This window comes from Impatiens glandulifera, chromosome 5 (genome assembly GCF_907164915.1).
Source record: "Impatiens glandulifera chromosome 5, dImpGla2.1, whole genome shotgun sequence".
Taxonomy (NCBI): Eukaryota; Viridiplantae; Streptophyta; class Magnoliopsida; order Ericales; family Balsaminaceae; genus Impatiens; species Impatiens glandulifera.
This window is the reverse complement of record NC_061866.1, coordinates 45438258-45456895: the sequence shown is the minus strand read 5'-3', so window position 1 is coordinate 45456895 and position 18638 is coordinate 45438258. Positions and strand designations below refer to the sequence as shown.

At 32.2% G+C, this 18638-nt stretch overlaps 2 protein-coding genes across 2 annotated transcripts; both read left to right on the top strand.

The window, feature by feature from the left end:
- Positions 1 to 13672: 13672 nt before the first annotated feature.
- LOC124938611 (2-alkenal reductase (NADP(+)-dependent)-like) lies at positions 13673 to 15233 on the top strand. Its single transcript, XM_047479083.1, has 5 exons — positions 13673 to 13923; positions 14012 to 14192; positions 14266 to 14432; positions 14494 to 14576; positions 14705 to 15233. The coding sequence occupies exons 1-5, from the start codon at positions 13702 to 13704 to the stop codon at positions 15081 to 15083; spliced, it is 1032 nt and encodes a 343-aa protein (XP_047335039.1). The 5' UTR covers positions 13673 to 13701; the 3' UTR covers positions 15084 to 15233.
- A 761-nt stretch (positions 15234 to 15994) lies between these two features.
- Positions 15995 to 17312, top strand: LOC124938453 (40S ribosomal protein S10-3-like). The gene is made up of 5 exons (XM_047478897.1): positions 15995 to 16097; positions 16181 to 16229; positions 16311 to 16590; positions 16671 to 16809; positions 17020 to 17312. Exons 1-5 carry the CDS (start codon positions 16095 to 16097, stop codon positions 17098 to 17100), a joined length of 552 nt encoding a protein of 183 aa, XP_047334853.1. The 5' UTR covers positions 15995 to 16094; the 3' UTR covers positions 17101 to 17312.
- The last annotated feature ends 1326 nt before the right edge of the window (positions 17313 to 18638 follow it).

Genomic DNA, 18638 nt, shown 5'->3' with positions numbered 1-18638 from the left:
GTAGTTGCACAATAAAATTAAATTCATAAAACACATTATTATTTCATTAAAATTATAAGTATTAAACAAATTATTTCAAGTTAGTGTATACATAAGAAATCTAAAGTTAAACACAATTATCTCAAAATTAAAATATTTTAAGTAAACAAACATTTAGACAATAGCTTGCATCTATAAGTATAATGACATATAATGACTGAAAGTACCTGAAATAAACCAAATAAAATCAAGAATTAATGTAATAGAAAAATTAAAAATCTTTTTACAAATGAATTTTATGATAAAATGATCTAAATTTCACTGACTTACCAATGCTCACACCTTCAGGCATGATAACACGATTATCACCAAAAACAACTTTGCATAACCATGATAGCACCATTATCGCCAAAACCTAATAAAAAAATCAAAGTTGTTTAATCTTGAATCCAATGAACCCATCATCTCCATCAAAACATCAATTGAAATATTAAAAAACAACATATTAAACTGATGACTAAAAGGACTTGAAACCAACCAAACAAATCGGGAATTATTATATATATATATATATAGTCTCTAGATAACTTTGCTCTCATCTGTCTTTGAATAACAAAATAAGACTTAAGGAGAGACGAAACATATATAATAGAGAAGAAAAGTTATATTTCAAGAACTAATAAAAATATATGATAAGAAGTTTAGACTTGAGCTCAAGAGTTCATACCACATTACACAAATATGGATCTTCTTTGAAATAAATGAAAGCCTCGTTCTCCCTATGAAAATGACAACATTACGTCTACAAAAACTCAAGAAAAAAATAGTCATTGCATCAATAACAAATAAAGACCTTTTCAAAATATGTATAATCAACCACTTTCTATAACAAATAAAGATCTAAGGGGGTCTGATTTCAGAATGAAAGAAGAGAGAGAAATATATATATTTAAGAAAGAGAAAATACCTATGATGACGATGATGTTGATCATTTTGGAGAGAGGTGATTAATATATATAATATTTTAGACGAATCATTAGGTTTATTTTTAAAATAATTAATAAAAAAAATATTAATATATATATATATATAAAAGAGTAACAGACATAGAATAATTAATGATGAAAGTTAATAGAATTAATAAAAAAATATATATTTTATATATTATTAGTGTGAATATATATATGGTAAGGGATAGAAAAACAATTAATTGATAAAGATAAATGAAGAGAGAGAAATATATATATATATATATATATCTAAGAAAGAGAAAATACTATGATGATGTGAATAATTTTGGAGAGAGCGTGGTGTACACCTCCAACCTTTTAAATTAAGCGTTATTAGATATATATAGATATATAGATTTCAAATATCCCATATTATAATTTTAACTCAAATTTGAACCGGCATTTGAACCGGCCCCCATGAGGTGCAAGTTGAAAGGTTGGGTCCGTGGACAGAAAAGTGTGGATTGATTGCACGAAAGCAGCAGCAGAAATCATAGACTTTTTGCTTCCATTTCCATTATTCAAATATGACATGCCACACGCAATAACTACTGCAAAAAGATAAAAGATAAATACATATTATCATTAAAACTAAAATATATTAGTTCGATGATTAAATATGATTTGATAAAAGAATAGGAGTTGATTAATGGAATGTTAGATTTTATTGAAATAAAGAAAAAGTAAATTGGACACAGCTAACCCCTCTGACTTTATTTTATTTAAGAGCATTTTAGTCGGTTAGAGAAACTTCAAAACTCAATGATTTAATTGACACGTTTGATTAATTAATTTGGTACGTATTTTCCCAATGGTATCGACATTTACTTTGAGCATGTGGGAGGAAAAATAGTCGATGCTGTGTTAGGGAACATGAGGTTAAACGGTAGAATTGCAGTGTGTGGAATGATTTCGCAGTTTAATCTTGAGCGGTCGGAGGGTGTGCATAACTTGTTCGAGCTTGTCGCAAAGCGGATCCAAATGAAAGGGTTTCTAGTATTCGATTTCTACCATTTGTATCCTAAGTATTTGGAGACAATTATACCACAAATAAGAGATGGAACAATTGCTTATGTGGAAGATGTGGATGAAGGTCTAGAGAACGCTCCAATGGCCCTTATTGGTCTTTTTCATGGTCACAATGTTGGAAAACAAGTGGTGGTCGTTAGCTCGAGAATAAATATTATTGATGACAAATTAAAATGCAAAAAAGCAACAATTTTAAAGATATGTCTTAATTAGTTCTTTTGATGTTAATGTTCATCCATTTTCATGAATTTATTTGGAAATATTTACTAGTTTCTCATATGTTTGGGTTGAGCTAAGCATGACATCTGGTGTTATATATGTAACTAAATGTAATTTTTATAAAATAATTTTTTTTTTGTGTGTGTAGAGAAATTTATAATTATTTATTGATGAGTTTAATTTTATTCATGTACATACATCTTCATAATGCTCTAATTATACACTTTAGGACTAGAACTTGGACCCTACAGTATTTTGTCTGCACTTCTCTCTTTTTCTCTTAAATAAATAATTGTGAATGAAGAAGAATAATTTGATGGAAGAAAATATAAGATAATGTAATACATTTGGAAAAAAAATTAAAATTAAGTCCCGTCAATTGAAACAAAGACTTTACGTCTAAGTGGGTATAAATTACAAATGGCCAAATTCTTAAGAGTTAGACCTTTAAATTACTCAACTTAAAGGTAGTAATTATTTAGTAAAATTGTCTCAAATTCGAATCCCAAAAATATTAAGGATCTATTCTGTAGAGAGTGGTACATGAATAAAGAAGAATCATTTCTGGATTCTTGAAAACCAATGGAAAGAAGAGCTAAGAGTAGATTTTAATGTAGTATACCATTCACGGAGAGTTTGTTTGAGTCCATAGAGTGCTTTGTGAAGTTTGCACACATAATTAGGATAATCAGGATGAGTGAACCCATGCGGTTAAGACATAAAACTTCCTCGTGTAGAGTTCCATGTAGAAAGACATTGCTAACATCGAGTTGATGAATAGGCCATTGACGAGTGACGGCAAGTGAGAGGATGGTTCGGATAATAGTATGTTTGACAACTGGGTTGAATGTTTCAAGATAGTCAATGTCTTCTTGTTGATGAAATCCCTTTGCAACTAAACGAGCCTTATGGCGTTCAATGGAACCATCGGCTCTTTGTTTGATTTTGAAAACTCATTTGCAACCCACGATATTCTGCGAGGATCGAGGAACAAGAGACCATGTCTTGTTTTGAATTAGAACATTAAACTCATTTTCCATGGCAGAACGCCATTGAGTATCTTTATTGGCGGTGGAGAAACATGCGGGTGGAGAGGTGGAGGTGGTGGCAATGTTAGCATTGTGAAGGGAACGAGTTTTGGCATGTGTGATCATATGATGAGAGGAACATTCAGGAACATGTATAACAGTGGGAAGTCCACGTATGGGAGTAGGAGGATTGATTGAAGATGAGTTGGTTGTTGATGATGGTGGATAGGAGTTTGATGTTGGCGAGTTGATTGGTAAAGATGGATGGTTGGAGTTTGATGATGATGATGAGTGTTCGGATGTTGGAGAAGATGGTACTACAGGGATTTGCGATGTTAAAATTGGGGAGATTGGTGGTGATGAACGTGGCAGAAAAGGAAAGTGCGATATTGGAGAGACTGATGGTGTAGAAAGATTGGTAGATTTTGATAATGTACTTTTAAATGGAAATGTTTGTTCATCAAAAGTGACGTGACGAGAGATATATTCTACCGGAAGGAAGGTGTAGACAACGATAGCCTTTGTGATTTGGACTATAGCCAAGAAAATACATTTTAGAGTTCAAAAATCAATTTTGTGAGAGTTATATGATCAAGTGAGGGAAAACAAAAACATCTAAAAGTTTTAAGGAATAGATAGTTAGGAGGACGATTGAAAAGAATTTCAAAGGGAGATTGACGAGGCTTACCATTTGATCAAGGAAGACGATTAATGAGATATGTACTTGTCAGAAACGCATCATCCTAATTAGATAGGGGCGTAGAAGCATGAAAAAGAAGAGTGAGACTAATTTCTACAAAGTGGCATATCTTGCGTTCAGCAATACCATTTTGTTCACTTGTATGAGGGCATGATAGACGGTGTTGGATGTCATGATTTTCAAGATAAGATTTCAGACTCCTATATTCGCCTCCCCAATCAGATTGTAGAGTTTTGATAGATGTGTTTAATTGATTTTCAACAAGTGTCTTAAATTTAATAAAACTTGGCAAGACCTCAGATTTTCTATAAATAAGATTTAGCTAAGTAAAGCGGCTGTAGTCATCGATAAAATGGACAAAATATCAAAAACCGCTGGTATAGAAAAGAGGAGCAGGACCCCAAACGTCAGAATGTATTAATTATAATGAAGACTTACAACGAGATTGAGAAATAGGAAAATGAATTTTGTGTGTTTTTCCATATTGACAAGATTCACAAAAACTTAATTTCTTGTTGCCAATAATAGGTAAATGAAAAGAAGACATAATAAAGGTTGATGTTGATAATGAAGGGTGTCCAAGACGATGATGCCAAGAGTTGGCAGATGAACGTGTTCCAATAAGAGCTTGATGAGTGGGCGGAGGGTTGACGATTGAGTTTAGGCGATATAGCCCATTTTTAAGTGTGTCGCGACGGAGTTCCCTCTTTATGACCTGATCCTTGACAATACAATAATTTGGATGAAATTCAAAAAAGATATTATTATCGGCAGAAAATTTGGAAACACTTAGAAGATTTTTTGTTATTAATGGGACATGCAATATATTACGTAGATGAAGGTTTTTATTGGAACATGGAATGAATGATTGCCCAATATTAGAAATAGGAAGAGAGTTACCGTCTCCCATTTTAATAATTTCTGTACCATTATATGGAGTTGAGATGCTAAGATTGTCAAGGTTCGTTATTAGATGGTCAGTAACATTAGAGTCGGGATATCAGGTCGAGTCATAAACAGAAGAAGGTGTAGTCATCATAGTAGAGTGTCATTGAATTTTGATTTTGACGACGTCGGCAAGTTTCAATCGAATGACCTGTAAAGTTGCAAATATTACGAAACAGACCCAATCGACAAACATTAGCCACATGACCAAAACGATCACACAATTGACATTGTATTTTATTGTTATTGGCCCCACGGCCCAAAATAGAGGGCCCATTAGTAGAAGGACCCCCTAACCCGATAGTAGAAGCTCGGTCGGAGTGTGAAAACTTAGATGAACTTGAAGGCCCATTTATTTGATATCCATTGGAATTATTGGAGCTCAATCTATTAACATTTTCATTTTCTACACTATAATCACTTAGAGAGGAGACCGAACGTCGCGATCGTTGGAAGTGAGATGGTTTCAAAATCCCTCTCGATCCAAAAGCAAGATTAGCGGTTGGAAAGTTAGAGTGGAGTGATTCAAGACGAATCTCATGTGTAAGAAGCATTCTTTGGAGGTCTTTGATGGCGATGTGGTCGGTGCGAGTGGTTACCGCTATGGTGAGAGATTTGTATTCAGGACCGAGTCCTCCCAAAGCATAAAGAATGAAATCTTGTTGAGATATGTTTTGCCCAGAACCAGCGAGATTATCGATGATTGATTTTATTTTCTGTAAATATTCGCCCATCGGGAGTGAGCCCTTCTTTACCGTGGTAAAGATGACTTCCATTCGTACAGTGTTAGGTCTAGTAGCTAACTTAGACCTTGAACTTGAGCAACTTGATGTAAAAACTGCATTTCTTCATGGTAACTTAAAAGAAGAGATCTACATGGTGCAACCAAAGGGATTTGAAGTGAAAGAAAATGAGAACATGGTTTGCAAATTGAAGAAGAGTCTATACGGTTTGAAACAAGCTCCGAGATAGTGGTACAAGAAATTTGACTCTTTTATGATGAGTCATGAGTACTAGAGAACCAAGACAGATCCGTGTGTTTACTTCAAAAGATTTTATAATGGAAAGTTTCTAATCCTTTTACTTTATGTTGATGATATGTTGATTGTAGGACATGATGCTCAGATAATAACCATGTTGAAGAAGGAGATGTCCAAAACATTAGACATGAAAGACATCGGTCAAGCACGTCAGATATTGGGAATGCAGATTACTCGTGAAAGAAAGTCTAAGAGACTTTGGTTGTCACAAGAGAAGTACATTGAAAGGGTGCTTGAAAGATTCAACATGCAAGGAGCAAAGGAAGTAAGTTGTCCACTTATTAGCCATTTTAAATTGAGCAAGAAGATGTGTCCATCAACATAGAAAGAAAATGATGAAATGTCAAGTGTTCTATACTTCTCAGTTGTAGGGAGTTTGATGTATGCAATGGTTTGCACTAAGCCAAATATAGCGCATGCAATCGGTGTGGTAAGTAGGTTCCTCTCTAATCTAGGAAAACAACATTGGGAGGCAATGAAGTGGATTCTTAGATATCTAAGAGGCACTTCCAATTTGTGTTTGAGTTTTGGAAATGGTGAAGTTGTGTTAGAAGGTTACACAGATGCTGATATGGCTGGAGATCTAGATCACAGAAAATCCACTTTGGGTTATGTGTTTACTTTTGCAGGGGGAGCCGTGTCATGGCAATCCAAGTTGCAAAAATATGTGGCTTTATCAACAACAGAAGCATAATACATTGCAGCAACTGAAGCTGGTAAGGAGTTATTGTGGATGATTAGATTTCTCCTAGAGCTTGGTATGCAACAATAAGATGCAATTATTTTGTGATAGCCAAAGTGCCATAGATTATAGCAAGAATGCTACATATCATTTCAGAACTAAGCATATTGATGTGAGGTTTCATTGGTTAAGAGATATAATAGAAAACCAACAGATGAAGCTAAAGAAAATCCACACGGATAAGAACCCATCAGACATGTTTACGAAGATTGTTCTAAAAGACAAGATCGAGCTTTATTATCGGCTTGTCGGCATGAATACCAAGTGATGACTTGAAGATTGGTGTGCCTCTCTCCGTGGGCTGGAGGGGGAGATTGTTGGGCCTTTGGGTCCAGCCCAATCAGACATTTTATTAAATGAGCAAAACCTAAGAATTCTGTTCATTCTATCACTTCTAGAGAGAGAAGATATTCTGCAAAGAAGAGAAGAAATAGAGGAAGAAGAAGAGAAGGAGACAATAGATCTCTTACATTTTCACCTTCATGTTCCAAATTCTTGTTGTCTTATATTTAGACTAACTTAAGTCTAAATGATATTAGTTTTCTCTGTTTGTATACATCAACTGTTATGTTTAAAATTGAGAAGAACATTTATATATGTTTCTTGTTTATAGTGAAATTTGCTGGTTGGCCCCGTGGTTTTTTACCCTCTAGGTTGAGAGGGTTTTCCACGTAAATCTGGTATTGTTTTGTTCTGTGTTTGATCTTCTGTTTTAGACTTGGATAACCTGTGCATTTACCCATCTCACATTGCTAGATTACAGTATAAAAGTAATCTTCGTTTCAAAATTCCAAAAAAGATATTATTATTGGCAGAAAATTTGGAAACACTTAGAAGATTTTTTTGTTATTAATGGGACATGCAATATATTACGTAGATGAAGGTTTTTATTGGAACATGGATTGAATGATTGCCCAATATTAGAAATAGGAAGAGGGTTACCTTCTCCCATTTTAATAGTTTCTGTACCATTATATGGAGTTGAGATGCTAAGATTGTCAAGGTTCATCATGATATGGTCAGTAGCACTAGAGTCGAGATACCAGGTCGAGTCATAAACAGAAAAAGGTGTAGCCATCATAGCAGAGCGTGTCGTTGAATTTTGATTCTGACGACGTCGGCAAGTTTCAATCGAATGACCTGTAAAGTTACAAATATTACGAAACAGACCCGATCGACAAACATTAGCTGCATGACCAAAACTATCACACAATTGACATTGTATTTTATTTTTATTGGGCTCACGACCCAAAATAGAAGGCCCATTAGTAGAATGACCCCTAACCCGATAGTAGAAGCTCGGTCTGAGTGTGAAAATTTAGATGAACTTGAAGGCCCATTTATTTGATATCCATTGGAATTATTGGAGCTCAATCTATTAACAGTTTCATTTTCTGCACTATAATCACTCAGAGAGGAGACCGAACGTCGCGATCGTTGGAAGTGAGATGGTTTCGAAATCCCTCTCGATCCAAAAGCAAGATTAGCGGTTGGAGAGTTAGAGTGGAGTGATTCAAGACGAATCTCATGTATAAGAAGCATTCCTTGGAGGTCTTCGATGGCAATGTGGTCGGTGCGAGTGATTACCGCTACAGTGAGAGATTCGTATTCAGGATCGAGTCCTCCCAAAGCATAAAGAATGAAATCTTGTTGAGATATGTTTTGCCCAGCACCAGTGAGACTATTGATGATTGATTTTATTTTCTGTAAATATTCGGCCATCGGGAGTGAGCCCTTCTTTACCGTCTGAAGTTGAAGACGAAGCTGCATTAGATGAGCTTGAGATTGAGAGGTGAATGTGCATTCTAAAGCAGACCAAAGGGCTTTAAATGTAGTGCATGATTCACCAATCACTTGGGCTAGGATGGATTCTGAAAGGGTGGAGAGAAGTCATGAAATGATCCTCTGATCTTGCTCCTCCCAAATGGTAAAAGCAGGATTTGGAGTGAGGACACTAGATCTGTCAGCAACATCGGCTTGGAGAAAGGCTTCGGGGGCAGAATTAGTTCCAGTAACATATGGATAGAGACCATAACCTTTTAGGGTAGGTAAGATTTGAGATTTCCAAATAAGAAACTTTTTGTGATCGAGTTTAATGGATGTGAGATTGTGGAAGAGATGAGTGGTTGAAGCGGAAGAATATGAAGAAGATGCCATAGATATAGAGGTTTGTTAAAACCGAATAATGACTCTGATACCAAGTTCGAACAGATAAGTAAACAAGAATTTGTTGTAGATTAAGAATGTATTTCTGTGTATTATTACAATTACAAGAATATGAATTTATACAAAAATAAGGGAAACTAAGAGATTAGACTATATAATGATTTTAAATACACTTAATAGATGGAATATGAAAACCAAAAGACTAAATGTGTTGCTCTTTAATGGTAGAGTCTTTAATAATTTACTGTGTGTCAAAATTATGTATATAATAAAAAACTATTTTTTTGTTTATGTATACAAATCAAATTAACAAAAAAAAAATAATAATATCGGTGTTAGTTTTTATATTTTTGTTTGACTTAAATTTTGAATTTATTATTATTAATTTTGTTTGGAAATGGTTAATGAATATTAAAAATAATAAGAATTATTTAAGCATAAAGAGAAAACATAACATTAAAAAATAAAACCACATTATCCAATAAGTTATCAAAACTCGTAGGTTGTCTAGAAAAACAATTAACTTCCTAACTAATTCTACCTGTTTTACGAAATAAATATCAAAAGTGTCATATTAATAATATTATGAATGATACAAATCAGATTACTATTATCATTAAAAGACATAATGTACTAGAAAATAATCTCTCTCTATATATATATAATGATGCTTAATTTTTAAAATGTCCGGATTGCCGGGTCGAGAGCTGTGGTTAATTTTGATATATGTGAGAGTAAATGGATACTTGGGTCGGATTGTGGGTTGACCCGCCCATAAACTTAAAACGGTTAAAAATAAAATTAAAAATACTATAGGTATGGTTTGAACTTGCAACCTAACAAAACAAGTACAACATTTTAACCAACTAGGCTAATAACACTTTATATTTTAAATTCAACCCAAACTTTGATAAACGCGTGACATTTTAACAATATAAGTTTAACTTTTTAACTAACTAATCTATATATATAATGATGCTTAATTTTTAAAGTGTCAGGATTGTCGGGTCGAGAGTTGTGGTTAATTTTGATATATGTGAGAGTAAATTGATACTTGGGTCGGATTGTGGGTTGACCCGCCCATAAACTTAAAACGACTAAAAATAAAATTAAAAATACTATAGGTATGGTTCGATCTTGCAACCTAACAAAAACAAGTACAATATTTTAACCAACTAGGCTAATAACACTTTATATTTTTAATTCAACCCAAAATTTGATAAACGCGTGATATTTTAACAATATAAGTTCAACTTTTTAACTAACTAATTTATATATATATATAATGATGTTTAATTTTTAAAGTGTCTGGATTGTCGGGTCGAGAGCTGTGGTTAATTTGGATATATGTGAGAGTAAATGGATACTTGGGTCGGATTGTGAGTTGACCCGCCCATAAAAATTTTACCGTAATATTTTTTTACGGTTTTTTATATTATTACTCGTCCAAATGCACGGGATACATGCTAGTTTGAATAATAACTCAAATATTATTTGTAAGTTTAACATATTAATTTATTTTTTATGTTACAAACTTTTAAAAATGTATGTATGATATGCAAGTGTCATGTGACAAAAATTAACAAACATCTAAATTTTTGTAATTAGATAAATGGTTAAAGTAAATATAAAAAATTTATTATACAAGTTAATTTTTTTTTGTTCTTAAATATGATATTCTTTTTAAATATATATATTGTTCTTGAAGTTTTTATTTATTTTCTTTTTATACCAATTCCCCCTTGATCCTTATCTATCTTACAAATTGACTCGCACTTCCCTTTCACATGTTGTATCCCCATCATTATGCTTGTTTCTATTTTAAGCCACGCTCAACCGGAGTAGATTGATATTCTATTTTAAGGCACGCGCGTTTTTTTTTAATTTGAATTTTATTTTTATAAACAAATTTAATAAATATTTGTATCACTATTTCTTTTTCAAATTATTAAAAATTTATTTGGAGATATGTATTGTTTAATATTGATTCATTTAAATCTCTTGGTTAAAGTTATTAATCATTCCTCCTCTCAATTATTTTAATTCAATTTATATTTATTAACTTTTTATAATATAATTCTATTTTTTTAAATGTCAATACAATATGATATAAATGATAATCTTTTAAACATAACGATAAAAATAATACAAAACACGAGTGTTCACATTGTCACAAAACACAACGAGATTAACTATTAGAGAGGAACAATTGAACAAAAGCCAAATATATTAAGCAACCAATAAACATAACATAATTCTTTCCCAAGCTCAAAGATCTTCAAGAAGATCAATAAGTTCATCGACAGTCTCCACCGGTTTTCCAGAAGAGATCTCTCCAATCGTTATAATAATAGCATTGTCTGTTGTTATGATGTTCCATAATGACTATCACTTACTCTTTTTCCCTACGACCGAGTGAACAGTTGTTCTTGCTCTCCTTGAATAAGTTGCATTTGATTTGGGAAGATGGCGGTAAACAAAGTAGTTATATCTCTTTTGAGGGATTCGTTGATCTATAATATCAACCTTGGACGTACCCATTTGTTGGCAGCGACCGTGGGGAACTAAAGTATGAAGGTTCGCATAAAGCACTTTGTAATTTAACGTCATTCGGTTCCTTTCAAGCTAAATAGTTCACTGGAAAATAATCGGGATAGGAATCAATCGACTCAATTCGATTGAGCTCACAGTTTCTATCTAGACATCCCAACAATCGACGATTGACTCATCCATTCAATGTTAATCATATTCCAAATTAGGTTTTAAATCAGTCACTCATTTGCAATACAAAAATAAGTGATGTGTCGCCTTCACCTCTTCACAACACATTCTACAATGATTAACCATCATGCACAAATTTTAATGCATCTATCGTCCGTCAAGATCCCTCCAAGCATGACACTCCATCCAAAAAATGAGATTTTTTAAGAGAATCTAGAATCCCACAACTTCTCCCATAAAAAGTCATATAGGGCAATCTCTGTAAATAATGTAACAATGATCAAGCTTTAAAAAATCAATGTCTTATCAACGTAAAATATCATGCGAAAAAGGAATATCACCTTACGCCTCACTAAGAGCAACATTCTTTCATATAAAATTACATCACTATCAATAAGCCTTCTTCTATATCTAATTTTACTCGCAAAATTATTCAAACGTTGATCGAACATGTCATTGACCAATGCGTTTCTACATATCGTTACTAAAGCGATAGTTATGAATGACAATGTAATACTTGTAACATTACACCAAATATTGTCCCAAAATCTGATCGATAAGCCGTCACCAATCAAAAATCTGGACTGTCCACGGAAAGACTTCCACATAGTAGAGATGTTTCACCAAACACTACAATCAACTAGTCCAGACCAATAATGTCCATACTTACATCTAATCATATTAGCCCATAAATAGTTAAGTTTTGAAGAGAAACTACTACACCATTTTGACAAGAGAGCTTTATTAAATGAAACCAAATATCTAATTCCCAAGCCTCCTTGATTCTTGACTCTTTTCACTTTATCTCAGCTCACCAAATGACTAAAAGAGGACTCTGGAGGATTAAGAAACAAAACATCATAAAAGTAGGCATAGAAACCAATGCACTTTTGATAAGGATCAAACGACCCATCTCGAAATCATCTTGCTCTTTCAAATATGTAATTTCCTCTCCATTTTTGAGATAATCGAGTCCTAAAAGGCTTAAGAGCGGACTCTACACCGAGGAAACATAATAAGTAGACGGAAATATACCAAATCAAAACCCAGAATTCTTGCCAAATATTTTATTTTACTATTTATAATATTAACAAATATTAAAATGCATTTAACCTTTTATATATATATATATATATATATATATATATATATATATATATATATATATATATATATATATATATATTATTTAAATTCCTTAATTCAAAAAAATATTATTTAAATTTAAACTAATTAAAAATTTTAATATTATAAAATGTATTAATAAACATCATGATTACAATTTAATAAAAAAAATGTGATAATAATTATTAAATTTATTTTGTTTGTTAGAATATCTTATCATGAGTAATTCAGTGGAGAGAGGATAGGTATAAAAGAGACCGGATACATTTAAGAAGAGAACCAAAAATAAGATAGAAGTTATAAGTTTAATCGGGTTATATAAACCAATTTTGATTAATATATTTTTACATAAATTTTTAATAATTCATACATACATACTTTAAAGAGTTTTTTTTAACCTTTTTCTAACAATTAATTACTTATTTTAATATTAAATATTAAAATACTTTTTATTTTTATTAAATTTAATATTTAAATAATAAAAAATATTTTAATAATTAAACACATTAATATTTTTTAGACAAACCTAAAAAAAACAAAAATCAAACAAGCTTTGACTGATATATAAGGGATGGCCCATGAGGTGCAAGAGTTGAAGGGTTTGGGCCCGTGGAGTGATGATCAAAAAGTCGTGTGGATGAAAAACTGACTATACGACATTTTGCTTCCATTTCCATTATTCAAATATGACATTCCACACCGAAGAGCTGCTGCAAAAAAGATAAAAGATAAATATATAGTATTATCATGAAATTAAAGTAAAATATATATTTGTTTGATTATTAAATATGATTTGATAAAAGAATAGGAGTTGATTAATGGAATGTTATATTTTATTGAAATAAAGAAAAAAGTAAATTGGACACATGCTAGCTAGTAAAAAGTGATGCGACAAATAACTTCATTATTAATGACACATGCTCTTCTTCCTCTATTATAAGTAGTAGGACTCATGAATCATATATACAATTCATACAGATCAGGTAAGAGAAAAAACATGGGACATCAGACCAACAAGCAGATCATATTGAAGAACTACGTTAATGGGTTCCCTACAGAATCGGATATGGAAGTCAGGAATGGGGCTATCCAATTGAAGCTTCCAGAAGGTTCGAATGGGGTTCTGGTGAAGAATCTCTACCTCTCCTGCGATCCCTATATGCGAAACCGCATGTCCAACATCAAAGGAAGCTATATCGATTCCTTCACCCCTGGTTCTGTATGCATCATCACTTTCTATCTCGATCTCCCCCTTATATCTTAATTGGATTTTCAAATAAATTATATATCTTTTGAATGATTCTCAGACCATTACGGGATTTGGTGTGTCCAAAGTCATAGAATCAGGTCGGGCTGACCTGAATAAGGACGACCTGGTCTGGGGACTTACCGGATGGGAAGAGTACAGTCTCATCACTGCCCCCGAGACACTAATCAAGATCCAACACACCCACGACGTCCCTCTTTCTTACTATACTGGAATCCTCGGTCGGTACAATTAATTAATATAGTATATCCAGATCTGATTTGATTTGATTTGTTTTTATTATTATTATTGTAGGATTGCCTGGTTTGACTGCATATGTTGGTTTCTATGATATATGCTCCCCAAAGAAGGGAGACACTGTTTTCGTATCCGCTGCGTCTGGTGCTGTCGGTCAGCTCGTCGGCCAATTCGCTAAGTCGTTCGGGTGTTACGTTGTCGGAAGTGCAGGCTCCGATGAAAAGGTTATAATGATACAAATTCAATATTAAGTGTTTTCTTTATCTAATTCATATATTTTTATAGGTGAATCTATTGAAGAACAAGTTTGGTTTTGATGATGGCTTTAACTATAAAGAAGAACATGATCTTGATGCAGCTTTCAAAAGGTGAACATTTTGAAGTACCTTAATGCAAAATCATTGTGAAAAATAAGTGGAAGAAATTTATTTGCATTTAAAATAAAATAAAAAATGTGGGAGGAAAAATGCTAAGGGATTTTTTTTTTATTTGATAGGTACTTTCCTAATGGTATCGATATTTATTTTGACCATGTGGGAGGAAAGATGCTTGATGCTGTGTTAGCAAATATGAGGCTAAATGGTAGAATCGCAATATGTGGAATGATCTCACAATACAACCTCGAGAAGTCTGAAGGTGTACATAACCTGATGGAGCTTGTAGCCAAACGAATCCAAATGAAAGGGTTTCTAATACTTGACTCCTACCATTTGTATCCAAAGTATTTGGAGACAATTCTTCCGCTCATAAGAGAAGGAAAAATTGTTTACGTGGAAGATATTGACGAAGGTTTGGAGAACGCTCCAAAGGCTCTTATTGGTCTATTTCATGGCCGCAATGTTGGAAAGCAAGTTGTTGTTGTCGCTAGAAAATAATGAAAATTTAAAATAAAACTTTGTAAGGCATGTTGAGGTCATTTGATGTTATTATCTCATTCCTTTTCATTGATCTATTTAGTAATATGTGTTTATGACTAGTTTATTACATGTACTTAAAAACAAACTCTATTTGTTATGTAATTTATATGTACTTAAATATTATAATAGATTTTTTGAATTATAGAGAACTAAGCATGTTACCCGGGCCACTGTGGTAGGGTATAATAGATATGCTTTTATTGTGAGGAATTGTCTATAAGTCATATTTATTAAAAAGATGGTGCCATTTAGCTTTTTTAAATAAGCTTACAAATTTGCATAACTATATAATATTATAAATATATATATATATATATATATATATATATATATATATATATATATATATATATATATATATATGTTTTACCTATTATAATATATTTATTGATAAGGTAACATGAATTATAATGGTTTAATAAATATATTTTTAGGAGATGAAAATATTAAATGAGGTATTAGTTTTTTTAATCTGTATGAATTAATTAAGGGTTTAGCAATTAAAGGCTTGAGATTATTTGAATTTAATCTAAATAGATCACTCTAGTATAATATGCAAGTATGCTACTATCAAATTATTTAAATAATCAACTAACACCAAAATATAATTATTTTATTTTTTTTAATAATATTTTAAAATGCTATATACAATTTTAATTTAATTCAAATAATCTAATTTTACATCAAGAATCTCTTCTAAAATAATTATTTATTAAAAAAAAGCAATTTATTTATTATTATTTTTATGAACAAAAAAAAATCTGATAATTATATTGAAAACTAGGCTGGACGATAAGTGGTAATGAGGATTATTAGTCTTTCGGCCCATACAAAAAAGCCCAATGCACAATACAAAAGATCCCCCTTATATAATATTTTTCTAGGGTTTTGCTTAAAATCCCCATTTGCTAGCTAGAGAGAGGGTTCTTGTATTGCCTAAAGCCGCCGCCGACAATCCACATTTCAATCATGGTGAGTAATCTTTCCATCGGCATTTGATCTTCTTGTAAATTCATGTTACGGACTTATTCTGATTCATTCCATGTCTTATTCAGATCATTCCAGAGAAGAACAGGAGAGAAATCTCAAAATACCTCTTCCAAGGTGTCATTCTTCTTTCATGATAAACACAATTACTATATTTGCTTTGAATTTGGTTATTCTAACTCGATTTGGGTCTTGCAGAGGGAGTTTGCTACGCGAAGAAAGATTTCAATTTGGCCAAGCATCCCGATATCGATGTGCCCAATCTTCAGGTGATTAAGCTGATGCAGAGCTTCAAGTCGAAGGAATATGTTCGTGAGACATTTGCTTGGATGCACTACTATTGGTTCCTAACCAACGACGGCATCGAATTTCTTCGCACTTACTTGAACTTGCCTTCTGAAATCGTCCCCGCCACTTTGAAGAAGTCTGCACGGCCACTTGGACGCCCAATGGGCGGCCCACCTGGTGATCGCCCACGGTAATGATTATTACATGTTTCATGTAATGAAAAAAACCCTAATTTGTGTATAGAGATCTGATTTGAGTTTGTGATTATAGTGGCCCACCTAGATTTGAAGGAGAAAGGCCGAGGTTTGGTGACAGAGAAGGGTATAGATCAGGCCCCCGTGGAGGACCACCTGGTGAGTTTGGTGGAGAGAAGAGTGGCGCTCCGGCTGACTACCAGCCATTTTTCAGGGTAAGCTTTATCTTTAGTATATATGTAGTTGATTGATCATCAATGGGTACTGTTTTGAATGTTGAATCTAGATTTTGATTACTGTGAACAGAAAACTGTTCATGTTCTATTGTACATAGACTTCAATTGCATTCCATTTCAGAAGAGAATTACATCCATAAGGTGCTTAGATTATGGTTCTAAATTTGAATAATATATAAAACTATGCAGGGTCCTGGTGGAAGAGGTGGTGGCTTTGGCCGTGGATCGGGTGGCTTTGGTGCTGCTCCCTCTGGCTCAGATCTTCCTTAAGTCTATGTTTTTTCTATCTGAATACATGAGCTATAGGTATCAAGATAGTACTTGGTGTCTGCTAGTTGTTGTTCTTAATTTTTCAGTAACTTTCATAGAATGATTATTGCTCAATGTTTTATGGCTTCACGGTTGAAAACAAAATCTATACATTGTGGTTTCAGTGTTGCTTTTTTAAAAAATTATGGTATTTTTTGGTTGCTTTTGCTTGATAGACTCTATTGATTTGATTGGTTAACTATAAGAACTTTTTTATTTTTTTATTTCAAGCTTGATATCAGAAAGTGAACTACTATGGTAAGTCTGTAACTAATGAAGAAAACATCAATCTTCATCTTCATTTTATATCTTTAATGAGATCAAGAACCTGGGTGAAGGTTTGAATTGTTTGGATAAACTAACTCAATCCTTCAAATAAACTGTTTTCAAATCCAAATCTTCATATTTGAATGGGAAAATTTTATTTGATTGAGATTAAGAACTTGTATGAAGATTTATATATGGAACATTATCCATGTCCCTTTTGCATAAATAAATTGTTGTCTATGCACTATTTTTTACTTCCAAATCAATTTATTGACATTTTTGTACATTTTTCATTGATTTTCTCCAAAATCACTTTAGTAGCACACTTTTCATTACTTTCAAAATTCCAGTCCAAATCAATTACTAACTATAGGATAATCTTATCTATAGTTGATGAATTGAAGTAGTATAATTCTATTTTTTAGATTTAATTTTAGCTTATATAATATTCTTATTCATATTTTACTGTCACAATTTTAGTGAAATTAGTTGCCAATTTAGCTGGTTTAAGAAAAAGAAAAGAAATATTTTTGTTCTTACCCTGTTAGGTTTAGATTAAAAACTGCCAATGAATCTCAGAATTAAGTCAATTTTGAGTATTATAACAATGAATCTCAGAATTATGTTAATTTTGAGTATTATAATTTATAATTTTTTATAATTATTTCCAGTTGAATATCGAAATTAAGTCAATTAAAAATGTATTTACTGTCTTAAGTTAAAATAGTATTTTAAGGATATGTTAACTTTCAAAAACATTTTTTTATATATATATATAAAGCATTGTAGTATATGTTATTTCTGGTTGATTATGCAATTGTTTGTCTTCAATTTAAAACATTATAATTTAATAAATTAAATAAATTTTAACTCTCTTTAATCTATTAAGTTTTAAAGTGTTTTTAATTTTAAATTATTAAAAAGATATAATGTAAGATACATATATATATTTTTTAAAATAAAAGTATTTTTTTTTAAGAAAAAAAAAAAGAACGACTTCTCAAAAGAACTATTTCTTTTGACGAAATATCCTCGTAATAGGGATAAATGAGCGGATGACCACTTCATATTTTTTTGACGAAATAGTCCCTATTGTAAGACGCAATCGGATGCCATGTGAAAAGTCAACAAATCGCGAGACGCAATCCCGGTTGTGAGAAGCAACCGGCAATCGCGAGACGCAATTTTATTTTATTTTTGAAAAGTCTAAAATCGCAAGATGCATTCGCGAG

Excerpts from the sequence above, each read along its gene's own strand:
- LOC124938611 (XM_047479083.1), top strand. The coding sequence starts at position 13,702 with ATGGGACATCAGACCAACAAGCAGATCATATTGAAGAACTACGTTAAT. Across the intron at positions 14,193-14,265 it reads TTACTATACTGGAATCCTCG|GATTGCCTGGTTTGACTGCA; the intron begins GTCGGTACAATT and ends TTATTATTGTAG. Across the intron at positions 14,577-14,704 it reads CTTGATGCAGCTTTCAAAAG|GTACTTTCCTAATGGTATCG; the intron begins GTGAACATTTTG and ends TTTATTTGATAG.
- LOC124938453 (XM_047478897.1), top strand. Across the intron at positions 16,230-16,310 it reads CTCAAAATACCTCTTCCAAG|AGGGAGTTTGCTACGCGAAG; the intron begins GTGTCATTCTTC and ends TGGGTCTTGCAG. Across the intron at positions 16,810-17,019 it reads ACTACCAGCCATTTTTCAGG|GGTCCTGGTGGAAGAGGTGG; the intron begins GTAAGCTTTATC and ends AAAACTATGCAG.